This window comes from Trichosurus vulpecula, chromosome 9 (assembly GCF_011100635.1).
Source record: "Trichosurus vulpecula isolate mTriVul1 chromosome 9, mTriVul1.pri, whole genome shotgun sequence".
Taxonomy (NCBI): domain Eukaryota; kingdom Metazoa; phylum Chordata; class Mammalia; order Diprotodontia; family Phalangeridae; genus Trichosurus; species Trichosurus vulpecula.
The window spans coordinates 1863421-1889267 of NC_050581.1; the positions used below are offsets into that span (position 1 = coordinate 1863421).

Here is a 25847-nt window from a genome sequence, read left to right on the forward strand (position 1 = left end):
CCCTAGCACCCTGAAGCAAATAATAGGGGAAGGGTATCTACTTCCCAAACAGGAGCAGCAAGAGCAACTTACACATGGAACCTGCAGCTCAGCTAAAATCCTACCTCTACACAAGTCTCAACAAATCTCCCTTGATGTTCATGCCTTCTAAGATTATCTCCAATTTACCTTCTCATATCTTTTTGGAACAGAGTTGTTTGTCTAATGTCTCCCCCATTAGAGTGTACACTTCTTGAAAGTACTGATTGTTGGTTGCCTTTGTATCCCCAGCATTTAACAGTGTGTGGCTTGCAGTAACTGCTTAACGTTTGTTAGCTTGACACTGAACCTAGACACACCTTCATTCTACAAAGACTTGGTCATATCAGAAGGACCTGGCCCCAAATATATGGTCTTCGGTTCTTTTTTCTTATCCTGGGGTGGGGTCTCTAATGAGTTACTCTTAAGTATAGCTTTCAGTGAGAATCTTACCCACCCTTTGGAGGTTTACTATCATAATGCTTCAGAAGTATGGTAGTATTAGGGTGCCCAAGTGTGAAGGCTTTAAAAAAGGTTTCTCCAAATTTAGAACGTTTAAAAGATTTCTTCTCTACCTTGATCTCCTTGAGTTGAATCAATGCAGAGTTCTAAGAAAAATTCTTCTCATATTTGGGATTTCTCTTCAGTGTGGACTCTGGTAAGAGTTAAGATCATAAAGTATTTTTTTAGCACACAGAAGGTACTTTTAAGGGTTTAACTTGGAAATTTTGGTCTGTTCTTTTCTGCAACCTTCTCCTACCAAGTGAGTTCATACACTCTCTTAACGAGGGGATTTCTCCACAACTCTTTCATTCTCACCATCTTTCCTCCATTTTAGCACAATCTCTTGAGGTCTTTTGGGTAACACTCTCTGTGACTTCAGTTTCTCAGAAATCTTCTGCTGCTTGTCCTCACTCCTGATCCACAAATACATAAGAGGGTACAGGAATTTTAGCTGTCTTCCTTTCCAAATACTGGGAAGAAAGAAAAGTGTGTCAGGGAATGAAAGATTGACATTTCAGCTATTTTATTTCCCTTAAGGATAGTTCTGACTGACCTGAACTCACTTTCTAGCTGTGCAGATTTCTCTCAAGTCTCTCAGGTGGGAACGCTACCTTCAAGATCTATGATTTCTCCCTCACTTAAGCATAAGAGACTGCCTTAGGTTCTGATTAATGGAGAAGATCACATGGGATGTGACAGTCTATGATGATAATAGTTTAACTCATAGACCAACATACAGTAGTTTTTGCAAAGCCAATCACACAAGCTTAACAGTCAACAACATTTAGCATTGGATAGAAAGAGGTAAAAACAATTCTGCTCCTCAATCAAGGACTGCACCATTCACTCTAGTTGGCAAACCACCACACGTATGCTATACATCATAAGATACAAAGGTAAACGCACATCAGTGTAGCTACACACGGAACGCGCATGTCTTGATCCCATCACAGCAATTCAAAAATTCATTGGATTTTAGAGCTGGAAGGATCTTAAGAGATATTCTCCTACAGGAGTGCTTAACCTGAGGTCTGTGAACGTGTTTACTGTTTTGACAACTGTGTTTCAATATAATTGGTTTCCCTTGTAATCCTACCTATTTCATTTTACATTCTGAGAAGGGCCCCATAGGCTTCAGTAGGCTACGAAAGGGATCCATGACACAAGCCACTTCTCTTACTTTATAGAGAACCGAGAACCAAACGCACGGCATGAACTAGGATCATCCCCAACAAACTGCCAATGGGAGAAACTTCAACGGGTAACTTTGGAAGGTGAGAGCACAAGCAGGCAAAAATAACAACGAAATCTGAGGAACTGACAGCAGATTTATCTCTTTTCCACGTTCTTCTCCTCCCTTCTCTAAACCTTGTTTGCCAAGAGATGCCCTATTTAAAGGGCCTCCCGCAACATCCTTAATTCAACATGGATTTATCTTCCTGGTGCTAAACAAGCCAGAGCTTGGCAGGTTGTTGACTGCAGTAAAGGGCTCCCTTTGAAGACCTCTCAGCCCCAAACCACCTGTCCTCCCGAGGCAGGCTTGACCGTGTTCTCAGCCCCGAGCAAACCCCCAGAGCATCAGTTTCCCCTACAGCTTTTCTCGCCAACCTTACGTCAATTGCATTTCCCAAACAGGGGCCTGCCGAGCGGTGCGGGTGGGGTGCGCGGGACTCCAGGCTCTACCTTTCACTCGCTCTGTGCTTTTAAACGCTCCTTAACCTCCCCGGACCCGCGTTCTCCTCCGTAAGAGAAACACTCTGTGCACCACCCGTGTCAGGGACTTTACGTGGAGATCGGGCAGCTTTTCGCCGCATGGCACCCTAGAAACGAGAGGTTTCTCCGGATAAACCACGGGAGGGGCCGGCTGACCCGGGGGCGTCGGAGTCCCACTAAACGCCGACAAGCCCGGGCCCCGAGGAGAACAAGACCGTGCCGGGGACCGAGAGGATTGCGGCGGGAGGCCTTGAGGACGAGACACCGGCCCTTACCAGGAGAGGCTCCGCGGCCACCGCAGAAATCCTTCCGATCGGCTTCCGGGCCCCTCCAACGTCCTTCCCCGATCAGAGGAACCCAGAAAGCCGACTGCAGAGCGCCGGAAGAATGGGACGCAGATACTCGTAGAACCCGGAAACAGTCCTCTCCACGGAGCACCACCTGACCAGGCACTTCCGGGACCTCTCTAGGATGCGGGCGGACCCGGTAATCAGTGGTATTTACACCTCCCCCACCCTCGGACCTCTGACTCTTAACACACTGGAGGGCCCCCGCGCAGTTAGCAAAGGGTATCAGGGTACGGGCAGGGTTAAACCGCCAAGCGTCGGCAGAGCGTCACTTCCGGGTCCGGTCGGGGCCTAGTCAACAGGACGCTGCCCCAGGAAGAGGTAGGAGATCGCGGCAAGGAGACCCCCGGGAGCGGCGCCGTACATGGTGGGCGGGGGTGATGAGCTTGGGGAGTCAGCAGCCCCTCCTTACGGCCCCGGCGCCGGGCGGGGCTTGGGGTGGCCAGTGCGGACCGAGGTCGCCGCGGAATCTCTTCTTTCCCGTCTGGTCGTCCTGGGCCCTGGTTTCATACGACCCTCCCCCGAAGGGACGTGACGCAAACTGACGTGACCCTAACCCTACGGTGACGTCGCGCGGGTCCGGGGGGCTGGGAATGGGGGGAGGGGCTCTGCGCTGCTGCTGGGTGGGCTCTCGGCGGGGCCCAGGCTTGGTTGCCACGCCGCCCTTTTGAAGCTGTCACGGCGCAGAGACTTGGAAGGGAGCGAAGAAATCATCTGGTCCTGTCTGCCCGCAGCCCCACCGGGACGGGGATAGCTCGCTGGCGATGAGAGCAGCCCACTGCTCCCTAGCGTTTGCTGGTTCGCCCAGTGTCTCTATTTTACGGAGGAGGAAACAGGGACTTGGCCGCAGTCTGTGTCTGTACACGTGTGCGTGCACGCACAGACACACACACACACACACACCCCTTATTTGGGCCTGAGTATTCCTCTAGCACGGTGCCTGCCAAGCATGTAATTCGTCTCCAAGAAATATGTTGAATTGAGTTAACCTGCGGTGCCAGGGAAGTCAGGTGCCCCGCAGCCTCCTGTGCCACACAGGGTGACCTGGAGACTCATCTCTGGTGTCCAGAAACTGAGGAGCTTCTGTGAGAGGCCCGGCACACGTTCTCATTCCCACTCTTGACAGTCACTGGCAGGAGGACGTTTAGAGGTGGCTGTAGTGAACACAGATAGACACAGCAATGTCCGTGGCTCCTGGGGTAGCAGCAGATGCTTCTCAGGCACACGTCTTCTGTAGTGGTTCTGGGAAGTAGGGACACTGGCGTGGCCTACATTGGTAGATCAACTTTTGGTGGCAAGCAGCCCATAGACCCTGAAAGGTGCTATCTCCTTGAATTTGGCTGCTTGTATGCAGGCTGGGTTGTGACTAAAGGTGTGTCCGTACAGCCAATTTGACAAAAGTTTTGTTCTCATCGATATCAGCTCTTTGGGAGCCTAGTAGAGCTGGGCCACATCTGGGACAGGTTCTGGGGTTCTTTCCAGCCACTAGACCCAGCCAGAATGACTCAGGGAAGAGGAAAGGGACAGGGTTACAGAGGAATAGGTCTGCTTTTGAGGCCTCTGTTATCTTTCCCACGTCTTCATATTCTGTTCTTTGCTTTATTTTTTTCACATGAGATATCCTCAATATACCGAACATATTAATAATAAAGTAATCCATATTTACAGTTCATGAAACTTTCTCCATAACAATTCTGTGTAAGTTTCATTATCCCCAATTTTACAGATAAAAGACCAGAGACCCCAAAAGATTATAGTCGTCTTGTTGGTAAGTCTTGAACCTGGGACTCAAACCCAAGTTTTCTGATTTTACATCCACAGTCCATTGCTGTGGCTGATGGCCTCTCCAGATAACAATGAATAAGCTGGATCTCCTCTTTACAACACTGAGAAGATCAAGGTGAGAGGACCAAGGTTCTCCCCTGGGATTATTATTTGTGAATATTTTTTGTGACAATTTAATATTTATAAGAATCAATGTTTGGTTTGTGGGATCATTGCTAGTAGGCAAACAGATAACTGGAATCTTTGGCTAATCCCAAAGCTCTTTTAAATACAGTATTCTGGTTAGTACTGAAAGTTAAATGATCTTCTGACCTTCTAGATGTGGGAAGTTTAGGTGAATAGAAATGTAAAGAGTGGGGATGTTTGGGAGGCAGGAAAAAGAATACCTCCCCCCAAAAGATACAAACTGTCACCAGCCTTATAGAATGTCAGAATGGAAATTATCTGTGACTCCCAGGTAGCACCAAATGAATAATGCTTCTTGAGTCTTCCTTGTTGATGTTCATAGTTTTTAATCTGCCCTCAGGAAGAAGATTATCCTAGTTTTATACCAGAAGAGACACTTAGCACTGAAAATGTGAGCACCAGTACGGGCCACTGAAAGCAAGAATAAAACTGTTTGAACAGGATGATGGCCATAGAACTAATGGTGGCTGAAGATGTGAATCCCCAGATCCAGGCTTTATGGGAGAAAGAAAAAAACCTAAAAGAGACTTCAATCCAGAGTCAGGAATCTGTCCTACAGAATGATAAACCTGCTTCTGAGACCTGCCGACAGAGCTTTAGGAGCTTCCAGTACCAGGAGTCAGCTGGTCCCCAGGAGACCCTTAGGCAACTTAGGGAGCTTTGCCATCTGTGGTTGCAGCCAGAGATCCACACAAAGGAGCAAATCTTAGAGCTGTTGCTGCTGGAGCAGTTCATGAATATTCTTCCTGAGGAGACAAAGACCAGAGTTCAAAAGCATTGCCCAAGGAGCATCAAGGAGGCAGTGACATTGGTAGAAGATTTGCAGAGTACTCTTATAAGACAGAGCAAAGGCCACAGAAAGAAGATTCCCGAATTGGACAACGAGGTATGAGAAAAGTAGAAAAATGGAGGGTGAGATAGAAAATATTATTCTTGTTCCTCCATAACTTTGCATATTTGTATGCTTATGGCAAAAAACTTTTTCAGTAGCAAGAGTCAGTGGTCAGGATACCTGTCAATGCCACTGAAATCTCAGAAGGTTCTTTCTTCTTTAGCTAAGAAAAGGGAACTCCTTCTATCCTCTTTTAAGGCCAGAACCATGGCCTTAACTTTATGTTGGTCCTAATTTCAAGGGTTTTATTTTTTGCAGTGTCTTTTCAGTCGCTTTTTATTTCCTATCAGAAATTCCAAATTTTGGATTATTGCAGTGTTTTACCAAGATCAGCCCAATATGTGATCGGCAAGGTTACTGGGAGGTGGAACAGAGGGTTATTTGTAGGGGTTGTTGTCCAGTAACTTGTCTGTCACAGCCTTTGTCTTCCAAGTTAGGCTCTTGTCTTAGGGTTACTAATGTTATGTTTCAAAAACTAATATTTCATTTTATTCAATTAACGTGTGTTTGTGGTATCATAAGATGTTAAGAGACTGGGATTTTTGCTATAGGAATTTATATGGCTAGGTGGAATACAACAAAAAAAAAACTGGTAAAAACTGGTAATGTGGATAATATGGACACTGAGGGAATTCTGAGATAGAGGAGTTGATTGGGCCTAAGTAGACTGAGGATAAGCTGATGGGATAATCTAGGTTGATCAAGAAGGCAAGACTTGAATTCCTTCAAACCCAGTAGAGAAAATACAAATGACCAAGAAAAGAATGAAAATAAGAAAATAAGGGGGGAAGAAACAATGTGTAATAAAAAAGGAAAGGGCAAACAGCTCCAGAAAAGCATCAAAGAAAAGGAGAAAGAAAATAAGGTAATGGAAAGATAACAAAACAGGAAAAATCCAATGAAGGAAAAGGAAAAAATATATATGTACGAAGTTCATCTTTACTCCACATCAGGCAACTCATTTCCTGGACACAGAGAAAGTTAGTTTTCCTCCTCTAGTAGTCTGTATAGAGAAATGAGCCTTACCCTCTGGGCCCCATTCTGGAGAACATCAGGCATAATCTTTCAGTCTTGTATACTCAGGTCTAGATCCATGCTTTGCACCACAAACAGTTCAACAGGATCAGTTGGGAAAGGAAGCAGTTCCTTCCTCCCTTCCAACACTGCCACCCCACCCCCACCCCAAAATGGAAATTTGGTGGTTGTATAAGTAGGGAGCAGGAGCCAGAATGAAGCTTCTGGTTTGATGGGGAAACCAAGAGGAAGCAAAGAATAGTAGGGAACTGACTAGCATTTCAAAGGATTGGTGATTTCATCATGTGTAGGTGCTACTGTAACTTTCACCAGCGTGTCACAAACCCTCTGTATCTCAGTAAAGGAACTATATGTTACTGCGTAAAAAAAATTGTTACCTAGTGATAAATGTTACTGGTAGTCTGTTGACAAGCTTCTCCAAACTTAGCTAGGCTCCTCTTGAGACAATGGATATATGCCTGTCACCAGGCTAATACCAAAGCTTTTCTATTTTGGTCGGACCTGCCAGGAGTTGTATTCCACTGTTAATTCTTGTTGGGGGCCCAACATCACCTCTACATCTTGATGAGGCAATATGCCTCCTGACTTTTCACAGGATCTCTTTTTGAAGAACTGAACCCTAACTACTGCTCTGTCCCCAAAATGAGTGTTGCTCTCTAGCCCAAGCCCTGTGGTAATAGAGGATGGGGATTAATTTCCAGGTTACAATCCATGAGCAGGGACAGGAAGTACCCTCGGAGAAGGCAGCACCCTTGGGAAGAGCATCGGAAGCACTAAGCTTCCATCTGGAGCCAGCAGAGCCCCAACATATGGGGGTGTTCCAGGAAGAGGAATTGTGGAGTACCCACCCACGACTACAGGAACCACTGAGCTGTGACCCTGAAAAAGAGCTCCAGCCGGTGCAGGAGAGGGGTGAGGAGCTTCCTCAATACTTTCCTCCTCTTAGGGGTGGTGAGATTCAGTCAGCAAGCATTCATTGAACACTTCCTTGGTGCCCAGAGCTGTACTAGACACTGGAGTGGATACAGAAGCAGAAAACACAAACCTTACCCTCAGGGAGACTACAGTTCAACACAAGGGAAGAGGGACTCTGCAGTGAAGGATGTGCAGGTCTCACACATAGCCACAGAGTGGAAAGTTATTTGTTGGGGGTAAGGGTGGAGAAGCAAAGTGCTTAGGGGCAAGGTAGGACATAGAAATGATCAATGTTGCAGATTCTGCTTTCAGGAAAGATAAAAAAAGGTGGTGGGGTGGGGAACCTTGGGCAGGGAAGAAGGATGCTACATGGTCCTGGTAGGTAAGTCTTAGTTCTCTAGGGGAGCAGGACAAAGGTTTTCAGTGATAAGGCAGTGTGTATGAGAACTGCCAGAAAAAAGTCAAAAGCCAAACTCCTAAATTTCATGGTGAATACTGGAGTGTCTAGATAACTGAAATATTCTATCAATCTGTGAATTTCAATTCAAAACCCTTTTAATTGTAGTCTAGAAAACAGCTACTTGTAGAGGGAAAATGACATTGTATGCCATAATGGGGGTAAGGATTATTGCCTCCATGTAAAAAAAGATTCCACTTTATTATTCATTTTCCTTTTGGACTGATGGAATATTTGTTCAGATTTGCAGTGCAAAGGCCACCTCTTCCCATGCCCTACTGAAGTAATCAAGGGATCTCTTATATTTCACAAATAAACCTAAGGTGTCCCCTGACACCAAAGATAGAAACACATTACTCCCTGGCTTTTCTCTCCCTCTTCAGCTCTGCCTGCTCACCAGGTTCCTGTTCTTCCTGAAGAGAGACCTACCAGAGATTGGGAGGTGGCATCTGTATTCTTCACACCTGAGTCCCAGGTGAGCTGCAGTTCCCAAGGTCCCTTCTGAATTCACATGTTTCCCAACTGAATGTGACCTTCTCAGCATCTTTCTTTGTTTCCCATGAACCTTTCTGTTCAATAGTTCCTCTAGGAAATTTCATCTGTTATCTTCTGTCCCACTGGGCTTGTCGTGCAGAGGAGCTGGGAACCTTATGGGTTGTTTGTTTATTCCTTGGGCTGCCTCCTCCATACCTCCCTGTGCCATTTACCCAGAGGTTACATATGAGGCACCAACATCATCCATGCAGAATTCCTTTTACACATTTAATTTCCTTGGGTCTTATTCATTATCCAGGGACTAAGTGGTCAGGTGGTGGCAGGTTGTGAGCAGGGGCTTGTTCTCATTTCAGAGTCCTGTGACATTTGAAGATGTGGCCATGTATTTCTCTCAGGAAGAATGGCAATTACTGGGCTCCATTCAGAAGGACCTCTACAAGGATGTCATGCAAGAGACTTACAACAATATGATTTCAGTAGGTAAGAACTCCTTTATCTTAAAGCTGAGTTGGGGGAGGTTCTCTGATATGCTCACCTTTGAAAAAACATTTTATTTCTTTTAATCAGCAAAGACCCACCTTCTCTCCCTGCCATCCCCAATTGAGAAACAAGAAAAAGAAAACCCATTACAAACATGTATAGTCAATCAAATCACATTTCCACACTGGCCGTGTCCTAAAAAATATTTGTCTCATTCTACCTTCTGAATCCTTCACTTTTCTCATTATTAGGAGATGGGTAGGATGTTTCATCATTAGTCCTTTGAGATCTTGGTTTGCCATTATACTGATAAGAGTTCAGCACAATAGTTCATCACATTTATAGACCATAACTTGTTCATCCACTTTATGTGTACCCTCTTGTGTTGGTAAGCATAATGGGCTCTTAGCACTCAGTTCAACTAAGTGCACTTGAAGAGTTTGTTTCCTTTGATTAATTCTGTATATTTTATTGAGTCTTACTAGGTGCTAAGCCCCAGGCCCAAACCCCTATTAGGTGCTAAGCCTGTGTAGGTGTGAAGCTCCCAGGGTAGTAAGGGGAGGTGCTAACTCAAGAGCCAATCATAGGAGCCTAAGTGCTGGTCATTTCCAATGACGTTTGATGACGTCTGAAATGGTATAAGAAGAGAAGACAGAGCCATTTGCACAGGGCTCTCACTCTTGGTGGTGCTTGCTCATGGGAAGACTACGGGCAGCTGTAGCTAAGAGCCCTCCAGCTCGTAAACCCAGATGTTGGGACTTTGTTAAACTCCAGGAACTATGTTTTGGGATTTGAATCAGACAAGGTCTGTCTGTCAATGTTTGTACTTTGTTTGTATTTTGCTCTGAAGTTCAGGTTGCTGGTTTTTTCCCCCGAACTAAGTGAGTGATATTTGTATGCTGGATTAAAATAAGCTTGTTAACCCCTTAATGTTGCTTTCCTTAGTGAAGCAGATCAAAAGAACCTGGGCTTTGGCAGCATGCTTGTTGTTGGGCTTGTGATGGTCTTTCACTCCCACAACAGCTGCTAGCCAGATTGTTGAAACACCTTTCAGAATCCTATTCTTTACTACCTCAAAAAGAGTTACATTTTTTTACATTCTTAGAATTTGTTTTGTTTGGAACTAATCCCTCCCTTAAGCTGCCCTCCATCTAATTTTTCCTCTTCCCTTCTCCTCCCTACCTCCTATTTCCTTGTTGAGAAATGTATTTCTGTACCCAACTCTGTGTATGTATTCTTCCTTCTTCTGACCAGTTCAGATGTTATCTGCTCCTTCCACCACCTCTTTATTTGCATAGATGTCTACTTGTGTACTCTAATTATATCAGATAGTTTCCATCAACCTTCCTTTCCCTGTCCCCACCTCCCAGGATGTTCTCTTCATTAAAGATCACAAGATATAACAGAACCACTTCCAGGCCATGTCTAATTGCACCCTCTATGAACACTGATAATGATAGAGATCAGAGGGGACACATGTATCCTCTTCCCATATTTGAACGTGCAGAGTTTATCTTTATTTAGTTCTTTTCCATTGTCCATTAATGTTTACCTTTTTATGTTTCTTTTCACTCCTATGTTGGACCCTCAGAGATTTTGTGCAGCTCTGGGTTTTTCAACAGGAATGATTGGAAGTTTTATGTTTCAATAAAAGTTTCTCCTCTTCCCCTCACCCCCACAGCATTATACTCCATTTTGCTGGTTAAGCTATTCTTGGTTTTAAGCCTAGATTCTTTCTTTCAGGAATGTTATTTTCCAAGTTCTCCAGCTGCAAAATAATGTGTGATCTTGACTGTAGCTACTTGGTGCTTGAATTCTTTCTGGTTGCTACCAGTAATTTTTCTTTGACCTAGGAGTTCTAGATTTTGGGCTATAATATTCCTGGGAGTTTTCATTTGGGGGATGCTCTCAGGAGGTGACTGACTAATGTTTTTTTTTTTTAATTTCCACTTTATTCTCTGGTTTTAGGACCTTTAGGCAGTTTTCTTCAAATAGGATGTCAGGCTTTGTTCTTTGTTTTGTTTCAGTCATGACGTTTAGATAGTCCAATGATTGTTAAACTTTCTCTCTTTGATTCATTTTCCAGGTCAGTTATTTTGCTATGAGACACTTTATATTTTCTTCTAATTTTTCTGTCTTTTGATTTGGTTTGAATATTTCTTGTGATTTCATGGAATCTTTGGTTTTATATAGTTCATTTGTAATTTTCAGGAATATTTTTGCTTGGGGAAGGATTTGTACCTCTTACGCTAAGGTGTGTGCTCTTTTCCAGTTCTTTCTTCCACAGCTCTCATTTCTTTTCCAATTTTTTTCCTCAAGCATTCTCATTCCATTTCTAAGAAAATTTTTTAATCATTATTTATTTAATATTTTTAGTTTTCAGCATTAATTTTCACAAGAGTTTTCTCCCCATTTCTACTGTGCCCCCCCCAAGATGGCATGTATTCTGATTGCCCTGTTCCCCAGTCAACCCTCCATTCTGCCACCCCACTCCCCCCCATCCCTTTTTCCCTTACTTTCTTGTAGGGCAAGATAGATATTTATGCCCCATTGCCTGTATATCTTATTTCCTAGTTGGATGACAAAACTTTTTTTTTTGAACATCTGCTTTTAAAACTTTGAGGTCTAAATTGTCTCCCCTCTTCCCCCCCCCACACACTCCCCCCAAGAAGGCAAGCAATTCAACAGAGGCCACATGTGTATCAGTATGCAAAACCCTTCCACAATACTCATGTTGAGAAATACTAACTATATTTTGCTCCCTCATATCTTATCCGCCTTTATTCAGTTTTCTCCCTTGACCCTGTCCCTTTTCAAAAATGTTTGTTTTTGATTACCTCCTCCCCCTATCTGCCCTACCTTCTGTCATCCCCCCCTTTTTCATCTCCTCCTTCCTTCTTTCCTGTGGGGTACGATACCCCATTGAGTGCGTATGTTATTCCCTCCTCAAGTCAAATCCGATGAGAGCAAGATTCACTCATTCCCCCTCACTTGCCCCCTCTTCCCTCCCCACAGAACTGCTTTTTCTTGCCACTTTTATGTGAGATAATTTACCCCATTCTATCTCTCCCTTTCTCCCTCTCTCAATATATTCCTCTTTCAACCCTTAATTTTATTTTGTTTTTTTAGATATCATCCCTTCATATTCAACTCACCCTGTGCCCTCTGCCAATATATGTGTGTGTGTGTATGTGTGTGTATATGTATATTCCCTGCAGCTACCCTAACACTGAGGTCTCATGAATTATACACATCATCTTTCCATGTAGGAATGTAAACAAAACAGTTCAACTTTAATAAGTGCCTTATGATTTCTCTTTCTTGTTTACCTTTTCATGCTTCTCTTGATTCTTGTGTTTGAAAGTCAAATTTTCTATTCAGCTCTGGTCTTTTCACTGAGAAAGCTTGAAAGTCCTCTATTTTATTGAAAGTCTATATTTTGCCTTGGACCATGATACTCAGTTTTGCTGGGTAGGTGATTCTTAGTTTTAATCCTAGCTCCTTTGACCTCTGGAATATCATATTCAAGCCCTTTGCTCCCTTAATGTAGAAGCTGCTAGATCTTGTGTTATTCTGATTGTGTTTCCACAATACTCAAATTGTTTCTTTCTGGCTGCTTGCTGTATTTTCTCCTTGATGTGGGAGCTCTGGAATTTGGCAACAATAGTCCTAGGAGTTTTCTTTTTGGGATCTTTCTGAGGAGACGATCGGTGGATTCTTTCAATTTCTATTTTACCCTCTGGCTCTAGAATATCAGGGCAGATCTCCTTGATAATTTCTTAAAAGATGATATCTAGGCTCTTTTTTTGATCATGCCTTTCAGTAGTCCAATAATTTTTAAATTACTTCTCCTGAATCTATTTTCCAGGCTAATGCTTTTTCCAATGAGATATTTCACATTGTCTTCCATTTTTTCCTTCCTTTGGTTCTGTTTTATAATATCTTGATTTCTCATCAAGTCACTAGCTTCCACTTCCTCCAGTCTAATTTTTAAGGTAGTATTTTCTTCAGTGGTCTTTTGGACCTCCTTTTCCATTTGGCTAATTCTGCCTTTCCAGGCATTCTTCTCCTCATTGGCTTTTTGGAGCTCTTTTGCCATTTGAGTTAGTCTATTTTTTTAAGGTGTTGTTTTCTTCAGTATATTTTTCAGTATTATTTTGGGTCTCCTTTAGCCAGTCATTTACTTGTTTTTCATGGTTTTCTTGAATCACTGTCATTTCTCTTCGCAATTTTTCTTCTACTTCTCCAGCTTCCTTTTCCAAATCCCTTCTGAGCTCTTCCATGGCCTGAGACCAGTTCATGTTTTTCTTGGAGGCTTTTGATGTAGGCTCTTTGACTTTGTTGACTTCTTCTGGCTGGATGTTTTGGTCTTCTTTCTTACCAAAGAAAGATTCCAAAGTCTGAGTATGAATCTGAGACCATTTTTGCTGCCTGGCCGTGTTCCCAGCCAGGTACATGACCCTTAACTTTTTCATCAGGATACAAGTGCTTGTAGAGTAGAGGGTACTTTGTCCCAAGCTTGAGGGGTTGCACTGTTGTTTTTACAGATATTTCTACAAAGCAAGCTCTGCCACATCAGCACTCCTCCTCCCCCAAGAACTGCCATTCCAGACTGCAACTTGCATTTTAAGCAGGATCTGCACTCCCACTGTGATCCACCACTTAATTCCTCCCACCAGGTGGGCCTGGGGCTGGAAGCAACTGCAGCTGTAGCTCTGGAAGCAGCCTCAGAGCTGCACCACCTCCTCTGCCCCTACGGACGTGGCCAAACTGCAAACTCCTTTCACTCTGTCCCCCACAGCTTTTCCCACTAACCTTCTCTGTTGTCTTTGGCGTTCGTGGGTTCAAAAGTCTGGTAACTGCCACAGCTCACTGATTGAGGGTGCTAGGGCATGTTCCACCCGGCTCCCAATCTGGTTGCTCCAGGTGCAGCCCACACTGGGCTCTGCTCCCTTCCGCTCCGAGCTCCATGGGATAGAACTTACCCAGTGACCATCCAGGCTGTCCTGGGCTGGAGCCTTGCTTCCCCCTGCTATTCTGTGAGTTCTGCAGCTCTAGTATTTGTTCAGAGCCATTTTTTATGGGCTTTTGGAGGGATCTGGTGGGGAGTTCACGCAAGTCCCTGCTTTCCAGCCGCCATCTTGCCTCTGCCCCACAAAATTTTTTTTTAAAAGTCCTCCTTCATATCTTTTAGAAATTCCAATTGAGTTCATGTCTAAGCTGTGTTTTCCTCTGAGGTAAAGCTTGTAGGTATTTTAGAGTAGTTCTCTTCTTTTGTGTTTGTGTCTTGAGAGACCCTGCCATCATAATAGTTCATTATGGTGTAGTTCTTCCCTCCTCCTTCCTGCCAGTTCTTCCAGGCTACTTGTAGATTTCAGACTTCATACTAGATATTAGGGCTGAGCTTTGCCACAGTTCTGGAAGGAAAGTCCGTCTAGACTAGTCTTGTTGTTTATTTCTCTCTCTTTTTTAAATTTTTATTTATTTATTTGGAGGGGGGAAGGCAGGGCAATTGGGGTTAAGTGACTTACCCAAGGTCACACAGCTAGTGTGTCAAGTGTCTGAGGTCATATTTGAACTTGGGTCCTCCTGACTCCAGGGCCAGTGCTCTACTCACTGCGCCACCTAGCTGCCCCTTGTTGCTTATTTCTTGAGGTATTTAGTATTTTGTTATTCTAGAATCTCAGGAACAGGCTGAGGACTTGTAAGTTTTCACTGTTTCCAAAGTGGTCTAATCCAGGGCAAAGTCTGATTGCTGACCTTTCTGATCTGAACTCTGCAAGTTGCCAGCCTAAATTTGGTTCTGTGCAGAAGTGGACCACTACTAGACTCTTCCCCTGTCTGCCAGCTGGAAAGCATTTTTGGTTCAAATATATAGAACCATAGGCTCTCCTTTGGTCTGGGATTCCTGCTGAATTTATACCTCTGCAGGCTGGGTTAGAGGCTGAAAGTGAGACTTTGGTCTGAGCCATATGGCTGCTGCTACTGGCTTCTAAACTTTCTCCATGCAGGCCCAGGGGTCTTTACCTGAGACTGTCAAATTCCCTAGGCAGTTCCCTTTCTTATTCCACCCTGGATCTCTGACCTACAACTCAGTAGTGGGCAACAAAGTCACCAGGATGCACCTGTCCCTGTCACAGTGCCCTGGTATGGGTCTCACCCTTGCACAGCCTTTCATAATAATGGAGTGCTCTCCACAACATGCTCCTCATCCGACCTCATCCCCAGTGTTCAAAGACCTCTCTGTCTGTCTTCCTATTCTGACCTGGGTCAGACAAAGGACTCACTGTGCCATTTTCTGAAATTCCCCATTGGTGGTGTGCTTTTTCTAGATCTGTGTATTAGAATTTGTGTAGGGAAGTGTATTGCCCTGCTGCCCATCACTCTGCCATCTTGGCTATGCCTTCATGCTCACCTTTCTTAGAATACACGCGAAGGACTGAAACATACCTTTTGAACACGGCCAATGAAATAATATGTTTCACTTGGCTGTGCATATTTTTTTACATGAAGTTTTGTTTTGTGTTTTTAATGGTGGAAGGCAGGTAAGAGGAAGAGAAATATGTTTTGTTAATTGAAAACAAAATTTTAAAGAAAAAAATGTACACACAAACCTATCAGAAAGACTTGCCTATCATAGAGCTCTTATAGTACAGGAAGCTTCAAATTCTAATTACTCCCTCTTTCAAACTTCAAATCGAGGTTTTGGGGCATTTAACCTGTCTTCCATTTAGAAGTTTGTATCATCTTTTCTGGATCACACATTTTCCAAAGGAGCATGCTCTTCCTCTAAAAATAAAAGTACTTATCTCTACATCACTCCCTTAATCTAGTGAACTTGATGACAAAGAGAAAAAAGAAAAAAAAAAGGTTGATTGATGTCTGGCTTAGTGTTTTCCCAAGGCTGGTGAATTTCCATCTGAGCCTTTTCATGTCATCAGTAGCCCAAGTGTTGGGGCCAGCCCTAGCCAATTTCTGATCCCAAGACCTTTAATTTCAGGTCACCATTTCATGGAACCAATTTTGAAAATGGAACTAATTGGACAATGATTCTGTTTGTGTATTTACTTTATTTCCACATTGATATCTTTGGATATCTTCTTTCTGTACTTCTACCTAAGTCAGCTCAAGTACAGAGGTCACAGACCTTGATCCTTTTCCCTTAATATCCCCATTTATTATAGGATCAAATCTACCTTCATAGTTAATAGCCTGAAACATAATATTAAAAACCAGTTGATTTGAGAGAGATATGTCTGTTCAGTTGCTGCGTCTCTTCCTCCTCAACAAATATATTGAGTCACATAGAGCATTCAGGGGAAAAAGTATGTTATATGGCCATCCTTCAGAGGCAGTATTAAATAGTACTAGCCTTAGTCAGAAGACCTGGGTTCAAATTCTGTCCCTGACACTCACTAGTTATGTGATTTCTGACAATATACATGTTTCTTTTTTCATTCGTAAGATGGAGATAAAAACTAACTACTTCATAGGATTGTTGCAAGGAAAGTGGTTTGTGAATTGTTAAGTCCCACAGAAATGAGAGTTATTCTCCACGTAGTTTGTTTCTCAGTCCTTTTGCCTCACATGTAATCCATAAGAGATAATGGAACTGAGATCTTACACATTAAAAATTAAGGTCAGTGATGAAGCTGAAGAGACATCACACTTCCTTAGAAACATAACATTTTCTAAGGAATCACTGGGTCACACCTGAAATATCCTCCTAAGTTAGTAACAAGTCATTGTCAAGGTGACTGCCACTTGTTTCTTCTCCTCAGCTCTGTTTCTGATTCCCAAACCTGAATTGATATCCTGTTTGGAGCAAGAGGAAGAGCCATGTGTCAAAAATTCTAAGGAATCCAATGTGATCCCAAAAGATTCCAATACAGGTGAGCAATGAATGAGACTAACCCAGAAAGAAATATTCTGATATTCAGTGCTTTCAGGATCTTAGCAATTTTAGAAATTCTGTTCTTTTATTTATTTTCATCAACTATGATTAATTTATTTTCTTTCTCTATTTTCTTTTTTTCTCCAAATAGAAATGACCTATTCTCCTATTTATCTTAATGAGGCTGAGGCTACAAATGAGAAAGAAAAGCCTAACGCAGGACATCCTATTCCCTTAGAAGTACAAACACCAGATAGTACTTTGTCTATATCTAAAAAGACTGATGAGGAAGTTCTCCAGAGGGCAGAATTGAAACAAGTTTATGAAAAGCAGCTTGGGGAAGGAAACCCACAGCAAAATTTACCTGTAGGAAGATGGAAAAAATTTGCTTCTGGGGAAAAAAGTCCACAAAAACTCATGAAAGTAGAGAAGGAAGTCTGCACAGGAGAAAAACCTTTCAAATGTCTTATATGTGGAAAAAGCTTCAAAGTTAGCTCTTACCTTATTAAGCACCAGAGAGTCCACACTGAAGAAAGACCGTATAAATGTCAAGAATGTGATAAACGATTCCGATGGAGCTCAGATCTTAATAAACACTTGATGACACATCGAGGAATTAAGCCACATAGATGCTCCTGGTGTGGGAAAAGCTTCAGTCAAAATACAAACCTTCTTATTCACCAAAGAACACACACAGGAGAGAAACCCTTCAAGTGTCATGAATGTGGAAAAAGATTCAATCGGAACTCCTATCTCATTAGGCACCAGACAACCCATACAGGTGAGCAGTCCCATAAGTGTAGCATGTGTGGGAAGAACTTCAGTAGGCGTTCCAGCCTTCTAAGACACCAGAATCTCCACAGAGAAAAGGAAACAGTCAGTGTCCTGGTTCTGAAGGAAAGTTCTAAGTGGAGATGAAACCGTAAAAGACCATAGATTTATGTGAATTTATCAATATTTGAAAACTGCTAAAGCTTGAACCTCATTTTTCTCTAATATGAATTTAAATAGACTATGCAAGAGGGAGTGGAAATATTTCTACTGATAATGAATTGTTTATGAGAAGAATATTCTTTATAGGGCAGCTATACTAGGATTGTATCTGACAAAATTATAAGTATACTATACCAAAAATCAACTCTTCAAATGGCAGATGCTGTCTGAAACCAAAGAATAATCTTGATACTCATAAAGTATGGAAATGAATGCTGATCATGTGTTAGTCTTTGCTGCCACTGTTAAAGACACAAATTAAAATTACTGCCAGATATAGTTTTTCCTAAAGGACACACATACACACACACAAGCCCCATCTTCACTGCTGCAAGTATACCAATTTCCTTTTCCAAATTCTGTGCAGCAGAGATATCCTAAATTATTATTTTCACAAGCATTTCAAAAAGCTTTTTTCTTGGGCCTCTTGTTTATAAACATAACCTTTAGTGGTCAAATCCTGTTGGTTCATTTTTTTTTTTTTTTTGCTTATTTAGTCTGCAGAAAAAGCTACGAATTAAAAAAAAGCTCAGATCTCTTAACTGATCATTTATGGAAGATGATGGATAGCAAGGTATTTTCCATCTCTAATGAAACAAATCTGCATTGGAATTTATCTCAGGAAGGAGAATTGGGATTAGATGTGAGGAGTAATTTTCCAGTAAATATACAGCCAGGTTTTGGAAGCAGTTCCAAAACTTCCTGGCCTTGCCTAATTGTACCCTCTATGAACACTGATAATGATAGGGGTCAGAGGGAACACATGTATCATCCTCCCATATTTCAATATACAAAGTTTATCTTTGTTTAGTTCTTTTCCATTGTTCATCAGTTTTTACCTTTTAATGTTTCTCTTCACTCCTATGTTTGACCATCAGAGATTTTCAGCAGCTCTGGGTTTTTCAACAGGAATGCTTGGACGTTGCCTATTTCAATAAAAGTTTCTTCACTTCCTCTCACCCCCACAGCATTATACTCAGTTTTTCTGGGTAAGCTATTCTTGGTTTTAAGTCTAGATCGTTTACCTTCCAGAATATTGTATTCCAAGTTCTCCAGCTGTTAAATCATGTGTGGTCTTGACTGTAGCTCCTTCATACTTGAATTTTTTCTTTCTGATTGCTAACAGTATTTTTTCATTGACCTAGAAGTTCTAGATTTGGGGCTATAATGTTCCTGGGAGTTTTCATTTTGGGGGGTTTCTTTCAGGAGGTGACTGACTAGTGGATTTTTAAAATTTTCACTTCATTCTCTGGTTTTAGGACCTTTAGGTAATTTTCTTGAAATAGGATGTCAGGCTTTGTTCTTTGTTTTGTTTCAGTCATGATGTTTAGATTGTTCAATGATTCTTAAACTTTTTCTCCTTGATTTCTTTTCCAGGTCAGTTATTTTGCTATGAGACACTTTATATTTTCTTCTAATTTTTCTTTTGATTTTGTTTGAATATTTCTTATTATTTCATGGAATCATTGGTTTCTACATAGTTCATTTCTAATTTTGGGGGATATTTTTGTTTGGGGGAAGGATTTGTACCTCTTATGCTAAGGTGTTTCCAGTTCTTTCTTCCACAGCTCTCATTTCTTTTCCAATTTTTTTCCTCAAGTATTCTCATTCCATTTATAAAAAAAATTTTTTTTAAACTCTTACTTCGTATCTTCTAGGAATTCCAGTTGAGTTCATGGCTAAGCAGTGTTTTTCTCTGAAGCATAGCTTGTAAATATTTTAGAGTAGTTCTCCTCCTTTGTGTTTGTGTCTGGAGAGACCCTGCCATCACAATAGTTCATTATGGGGTAGTTCTTCCCCCGCCCCCTGCCTTTGGTCTGGGATTCCTGCTGAGTTTATTCCGCTGCAGGCTGGGTTAGAGGCTGAAAGTGAGACTTTGGTCTGAGCCACATGGCTGCTGCTACTGGCTTCTGAACTTTCTCCATACAGGCCCAGGGGTCTTTACCTGAGAATGTCAAATCCCCTGGGCAGGTCCCTTTCTTAGTCCACCCTGGATCTCTGACCTACAACTCAGGGGTGGGCAACAAAGACACCAGAATGCACCTGTCCCTGTCACGGTGCCCTGGTATGGGTCTTGCCCTTGCACAACCTTTCATAATAATGGAGTGCTCTCCACAACAAGTTCCTCGTCTGACCTCATTCCCAGTGTTCAAAGATCTCTCTCTCTCTCTCTCTTTCGTCTCCTCACCTGGGGCAGACAAAGGACTCACTGTGCCATTTTCTGAAATTCCCCATTGGTGGTGTGCTTTTTCTAGATCTGTGTATTGGAATTTGTGTAGGGAAGTGGATTGGCCTGCTGCCCATCACTCTGCCACCATCTTGGCTATGCCTCCACACTTGGCTTTCTTTTTTCTTTTCCCTTCTCCAACTCATTTTTTTTAATTTATTTTTTATTTTGAGTTTACAACACTCAGTTCCACAAGTTTTTGAGTTCCAAATTTTGCCTCCCCCCTTTCCCCATCCCTCTAAAAGACACTATGTAATGTCATATAGGTTGTACATGTACATTTACATTAAACTTATTTTCACATTACCTAAGTTGTAAACAATTATAACCAATGGAATGAACCATTACAAAGAAACAAAACCAAACAAGAAAAAAAATGGAGAGAGACTTAATAGTTTGCCTCCATCTGCATTCAGACGCCATAATTCTTTCTCTGGATTTGTATAGCTTTTTCCATCATGAATATTTTGGAGCTGTCTTTGAACCTTGTATTGCTGAGAAGAGCCAAGTCCATCACAGTTACTCATCACAGATACTGTGTGTCTGTAAATGCATATAATGTTCTCCTGGTTCTGCTCCTCTCACTCAGCATCAGATCATGTAAATCTTTCCAGGTTATTATGAAGTTCGTCTGCTCCTTATTTCTTACAGCATGATAGTATTCCATTACATTCTTATGTCACAACTGGTTCAGCCATTCCCCATGTGATGGGTATCCCCTTCATTTCCAATCCTTTGCTACCACAAAAAGAGCTGCTATAAATATTTTTGTACATAGGGGTCCCTTTCCCACTTTTGTGATCTCTTTGGGATACAGCCCTAGAAATGGTATTGCTGGGTCAAAGGATATGCATGTTTTTATAGTCCTTTGGGCATAGTTCCAAATTGCTCTCCAGAGTGGCTGTATTAGTTTACAACTTCACAAACAATGTAACAGTGTTCTTATTTTCCCACATCTTCTCCGGCATTTATCAGTTTCCTGTTTTATCAAGTTAGCCAATCTGACAGGAGAGATGTGGTACCTAAGAATTGTTTTGATTTGCATTTCTCTAATCAGTATTGATTTAGAGCATTTTTTTATATGCCTGCAGATATCTTTAATTTCTTCCTCTGAAAACTGCCTGTTCATATACTTTGACCATTTCTCAATTGGGGAATGCTTTGTATTCTTAAAAATTTGACTCAGTTCTTCGTATATTTCAGAGATGAGGTGTTTGTCAGAGACTCTGGTTGTAAAAATTTTTCTTTCCCAATTTTATGCTTCGAAGATTAGGAGGAAAGCAGAAAATTGGGAAAGAATTTTCACACTCACCTTTCTTAGAATACATCCAAAGGACTGAAACATACCATTTGAACATGGCCAATGCAATATGTTTCATTTGACTGCGTATTTTTTTTTAACAAGAATTTTGTTTTGTTTTTTAGTGGCGGAAGGCAGGTAAGAAGAAGAGAAATAATTTTTGTTAATTGAAAACAAAATTAAATTTAAAGAAAAAAATGCACACACATACTTATCGGAAAGACTTGCCTACCATAGAGCTCTTATAGTACAGGAAGCTTCAAATTCTAATTACTCCCTCTTTTAAACTTCAAATAAAAGGTTTGGGGCATTTGACCTGTCTTCCATTAGAAGTTTGTGTCATGTCTTCTGGATCACACATTTTCTTTTTTTTTTTTTTATTTTATTATTTATTTAATATTTTTAGTTTTCAGCATTAATTTCCACAAGAGTTTGAATTACAAATTTTCTCCCCATTTCTACCCTCCCCCCACTCCAAGATGGCTTATATTCTGATTGCCCTGTTCCCCAGTCAGCTCTCCCTTCTGTCACTGCACTTCCCTTTCTCTTAATTTCTTGTAGGGCAAGATAGATTTCTATGCCCCGTTGCCTGTATATCTTATTTCCCAGTTGCATGCAAAACCAACTTTTTTTTTTGAACATCTGCTTTTAAAACTTTGAGTTCCAAATTCTCTCCCCTCTTCCTTCCCCACCCACCCTCCCTAAGAAGGCAAGCAATTCAACATAGGCCACATGTGTATCGTTCTGCAAAACCCCTTCCATAATACTCATGTTGTGAAAGACTATATTTTGATCCTTCCTATCCTGTCGCCCTTGCCTTGGAGCATTATACTCTGTTTTGCTGGGTAGGTGATTCTTGGTTTTAGTCTTAGCTCCTTTGACCTCTGGAATATCATATTCAAGCCCTTTGCTCCCTTAATGTAGAAGCTGCTAGATCTTGTGTTATCCTGATTGTGTTTCCACAATACTCAAATTGTTTCTTTCTGGCTGCTTGCAGTATTTTCTCTTTGATCCGGGAGCTCTGGAATTTGGCAACAATGTTCCTAGGAGTTTTCTTTTTGGAATCTTTTTGAGGAGGCGATTGGTACATTCTTCCAATTTCTATTTTGCCCTGTGGCTCTAGAATATCAGGGCAGTTCTCCTTGATAATTTCTTGAAAGATGATATCTAGGCTCTTTTTGTGATCATGGCTTTCAGGTAGTCCAATAATTTCTAAATTATCTCTCCTGGATCTATTTTCCAGTTCAGTGGTTTTTCCAATGAGATATTTGACATTGTCTTCCACTTTTTAATTCCTTTGGTTCTGTTTCCATCTAAGCCTTTTCATGTCATCAGTAACCCAAGTGTTGGGGGCAGTCCAGGACAATTTCTGATCCCCAAACCTTCAAGTTTCAGGTCATCGTTTCATGGAACCAATTTTGGGAATGGAACAAATTGGACAATGATTCTGTTTGTGCATTTACTTTATTTCCACATTGATTACTCTGGATACTTTCTACACTTTGTCTATACTTCTAAGTCAGCTCAAGTACAGAGGTCACAGACCTCAAACCTTTTCCCTTCATGTCCCCATTTATCATAGGATCAAGTCTACCTTCATAGCGAAGAGGTTGAAACATATTAAAACCAGTTGATTTGAGAGAGAGAGATGTCTGGTGCTCTCTAGGGTTTATTTGCTGCCCTCTTCCTCCTCAACAAATACATTGAGTCACATAGAGCATTCAGGTGGAAAAAGTATGTTATATGCTCATCCTTCAAAGGCAATATTAAATAGTACTAGCCTTAGTTAGAAGACCTGGGTTCAAATTCTGTCTCTGGTAACCATTAGCTATGTGATTTCTGACATGTTTCTTCTTTCATTTGTAAGATGGAGATAAAAACTAACTACTTCACAGGATTGTTGCAAGGAAAGTGGTTTGTGAATTGTCAAGTCCCAAAGAAATGAGTTATTATCCACGTAGTTTGTTTTTCAGTCCCTTTATCTCACATATAACCCATAAGAGATATTGGAACTGAGATCTTACACATTAAAAATTACGGTCAGTGGTGAAGCAGAAGAATCTCAGCTGGTACATCACACTTCCTTAGAAACATAACATTTTTTTTTTATGTTTGTGTATTTTATTTTATTTTTTAAATTTATTTATTTAACATATTTGGTTTTCAGCATTGATTTTCACAACACTTTGAATTACAAATTTTCTCCCCATTTCTACCCTCCCCCCCCTCCAAGATGGATCTACCCTCCCCCCCCTCCCCTCTATCACCCCCCTCCACTCGCATCCCCTTTTCCCGTCCTTTCTTGTAGGGCAAGATAAATTTCTACGCCCCATTGCCTGTGTATCTTATTTTTTAGTTGCATGCAAACACTTTTTTTTTTTGTTTTTGAACATCTGTTTTTAAAACTTTGAGTTTCAAATTCTCTCCCCTCTTCCCTTCCCACCCACCCTCCCTAAGAGGTCGAGCACTTCAACCTAGGCCACGCATGTATCATTATGTATAACCCTTCCACAATACTCATGTTGTGAAAGGCTAACTACATTTTGCTCCTTCTCAACCCATCCCGCTTTATTGAATTTTCTCCCTTGACCCTGTCCCCTTTCCAAAGTGTTTGTTTTGATTACCTCCACCCCCATCTGCCCTCCACTCCATGATCCCCCCCCCTTTTAATTTTTTTTATCTTCCTCCCTCTTCTTTCCTGTGGGGTAAGATACCCAACTGAGTATGTATGGTATTCCCTCCTCAGGCCGAATCTGATGAGAGCAAGGTTCACTCATTCCCCCCTCACCTGCCCTCTCCCCTCCTCCCACAGAACTGCTTCCTCTTGCCACCTTTAGGCGAGATAAATGGTCTCATGAATCATACACATCATCTTTCCATGTAGGAATGTAAACAAAACAGTTCAACTTTAGTAAGTCCCTTGCAACATAACATTTTCTAAGGAATCACTGGGTCACACCTGAAATATCCTCCTAAGTTAGTAACAAGTCATTGTCAAGGTGACTGCCACTTGTTTCTTCCCCTCAGCTCTGTTTCTGATTCCCAAACGTGAACTGATATCCTGTTTGGAGCAAGAGGAAGAGCCATGTGTCACAAATTCTAAGGAATCCAATGAGATCCCAAAAGATTCCAATACAGGTGAGCAGTGAATGAGAATGGGTCAAACTAACCCAGAAAGAAATATCCTGATATTCAGTGCTTTCAGGATCTTAGCAATTTTAGGAATTCTGTTCTTTTATTTATTTTCATCAACTATCATTAATTTATTTTCTTTCTCTGATTTCTTTTTTCCCCAAAATAGAAATGACTGATTTTCCTATTTATCCTAATGAGGCTGAGGCTACAAATGAGAAAGAAAAGCCTAAGGCAGTACATTCTATACCCTCAGAAGTACAAGCACCAGATAGTACTTTGTCTATATCTAAAAAGACTGATGAGGAAGTTCTCCAGAGGGCAGAATTGAAACAAGTTTATGAAAAGCAGCTTGGGGAAGGAAACCCACAGCAAAATTTACCTGTAGGAAGATGGAAAAAATTTGCTTCTGGGGAAAAACGTTTACGAAAACTCATGGAGGTAGAGAAGGAAGTCTGCACAGGAGAAAAACCTTTCAAATGTCTTATATGTGGAAAAAGCTTTAAAGTTAGCTCTGACCTTATCAAGCACCAGAGAGTCCACACTGAAGACAGACCTTATAAATGTCAAGAATGTGATAAACGATTCCGATGGAGCTCAGATCTTAAGAAACATTTGATGATACATCGAGGAATTAAGCCACATAGATGCTCCTGGTGTGGGAAAAGCTTCAGGAAAAACACACACCTTCTTAGTCACCAAAGAACACACACAGGAGAGAAACCCTTTAAGTGTCACGAATGTGGAAAAAGCTTCAGTCAGAATTCCCATCTCATTATGCACCAAACAACCCATACAGGTGAGCAGCCCCATAAGTGTAGCATGTGTGGGAAGAACTTCAGTAGGCGTTCAAGCCTTCTAAGACACCAGAAACTCCACAGAGAAAAGGAAACAGTCAGTGTCCTATTTCTGAAGTAAAGTTCTAAGTGGAGATGAAACCTTAGAAGGACATAGATTTATATGAATTTATCAATATTTGAAAAAGGTTGAAGTTTAAATCCCATTTTTCTCTAAAGAGAATTTAAATAGACTATGCAAGAGGGAATGTCAATATTTCTAGTACATAATGACTTCTTTATGATAAGAAAATTCTTTATAGGACAGTGTAGGGTTAATGGAATATTAGATCTTCCCTGTCCATTAATAGGCCTGTGTGACCACATGTGTTCCCTTTTTTACTTGGAACAGGGGCTGTTTTCCTAGGTCTAAAGGTGCACAGGTATTTCAATCATGGATGTCTTGCTGCTTTGAGCTGTGGCCCAGTTCACAGCTGTGATGTACCTGAGTCACATAGAGCCCATTAGAGAAAGGAGCTTGACTAAGGGGAAGCTTCCTTGCAGGAAGGCTTTCACACCTTTTGGTACTAAGACAGGCACTGAGCCAAATGTCTTCTGGCTCTGAGCCTATCAGTTGAAAGTGTATATATATTCTGAGGTGAGATTTTCCTTTGGGTATCACTCATGGGAAGAATGTT

The 25847-nt window shown here is 41.6% G+C and overlaps 1 protein-coding gene and 1 long non-coding RNA gene across 7 annotated transcripts; one reads left to right on the forward strand and one right to left on the reverse strand.

The window, feature by feature from the left end:
* Positions 1-699: 699 nt before the first annotated feature.
* On the reverse strand, positions 700-2744 carry LOC118830771. The gene is made up of 2 exons (XR_005009106.1): positions 2511-2744; positions 700-992 (listed from the first exon to the last, which is right to left on the reverse strand). It is a non-coding gene; the product is annotated as an uncharacterized LOC118830771 (long non-coding RNA).
* Positions 2745-2822: 78 nt separating this feature from the next.
* LOC118830766 (zinc finger protein 75D-like) lies at positions 2823-25783 on the forward strand. Of its 6 annotated transcripts, none has more exons than XM_036737694.1 (10): positions 2823-2903; positions 4404-4482; positions 4894-5439; positions 7182-7392; positions 8236-8327; positions 8701-8827; positions 16609-16719; positions 16873-17502; positions 24269-24379; positions 24543-25783. In XM_036737694.1, the coding sequence occupies exons 3-10, from the start codon at positions 4996-4998 to the stop codon at positions 25289-25291; spliced, it is 2475 nt and encodes an 824-aa protein (XP_036593589.1). In that variant the 5' UTR covers positions 2823-2903; positions 4404-4482; positions 4894-4995; the 3' UTR covers positions 25292-25783. The 6 variants fall into 6 exon arrangements, with proteins under 6 accessions (XP_036593589.1, XP_036593593.1, XP_036593592.1 ...); XM_036737697.1 differs by lacking the exon at positions 2823-2903 and adding an exon at positions 2915-2949; XM_036737696.1 differs by lacking the exon at positions 2823-2903 and adding an exon at positions 3073-3145.
* Positions 25784-25847: the final 64 nt, after the last annotated feature.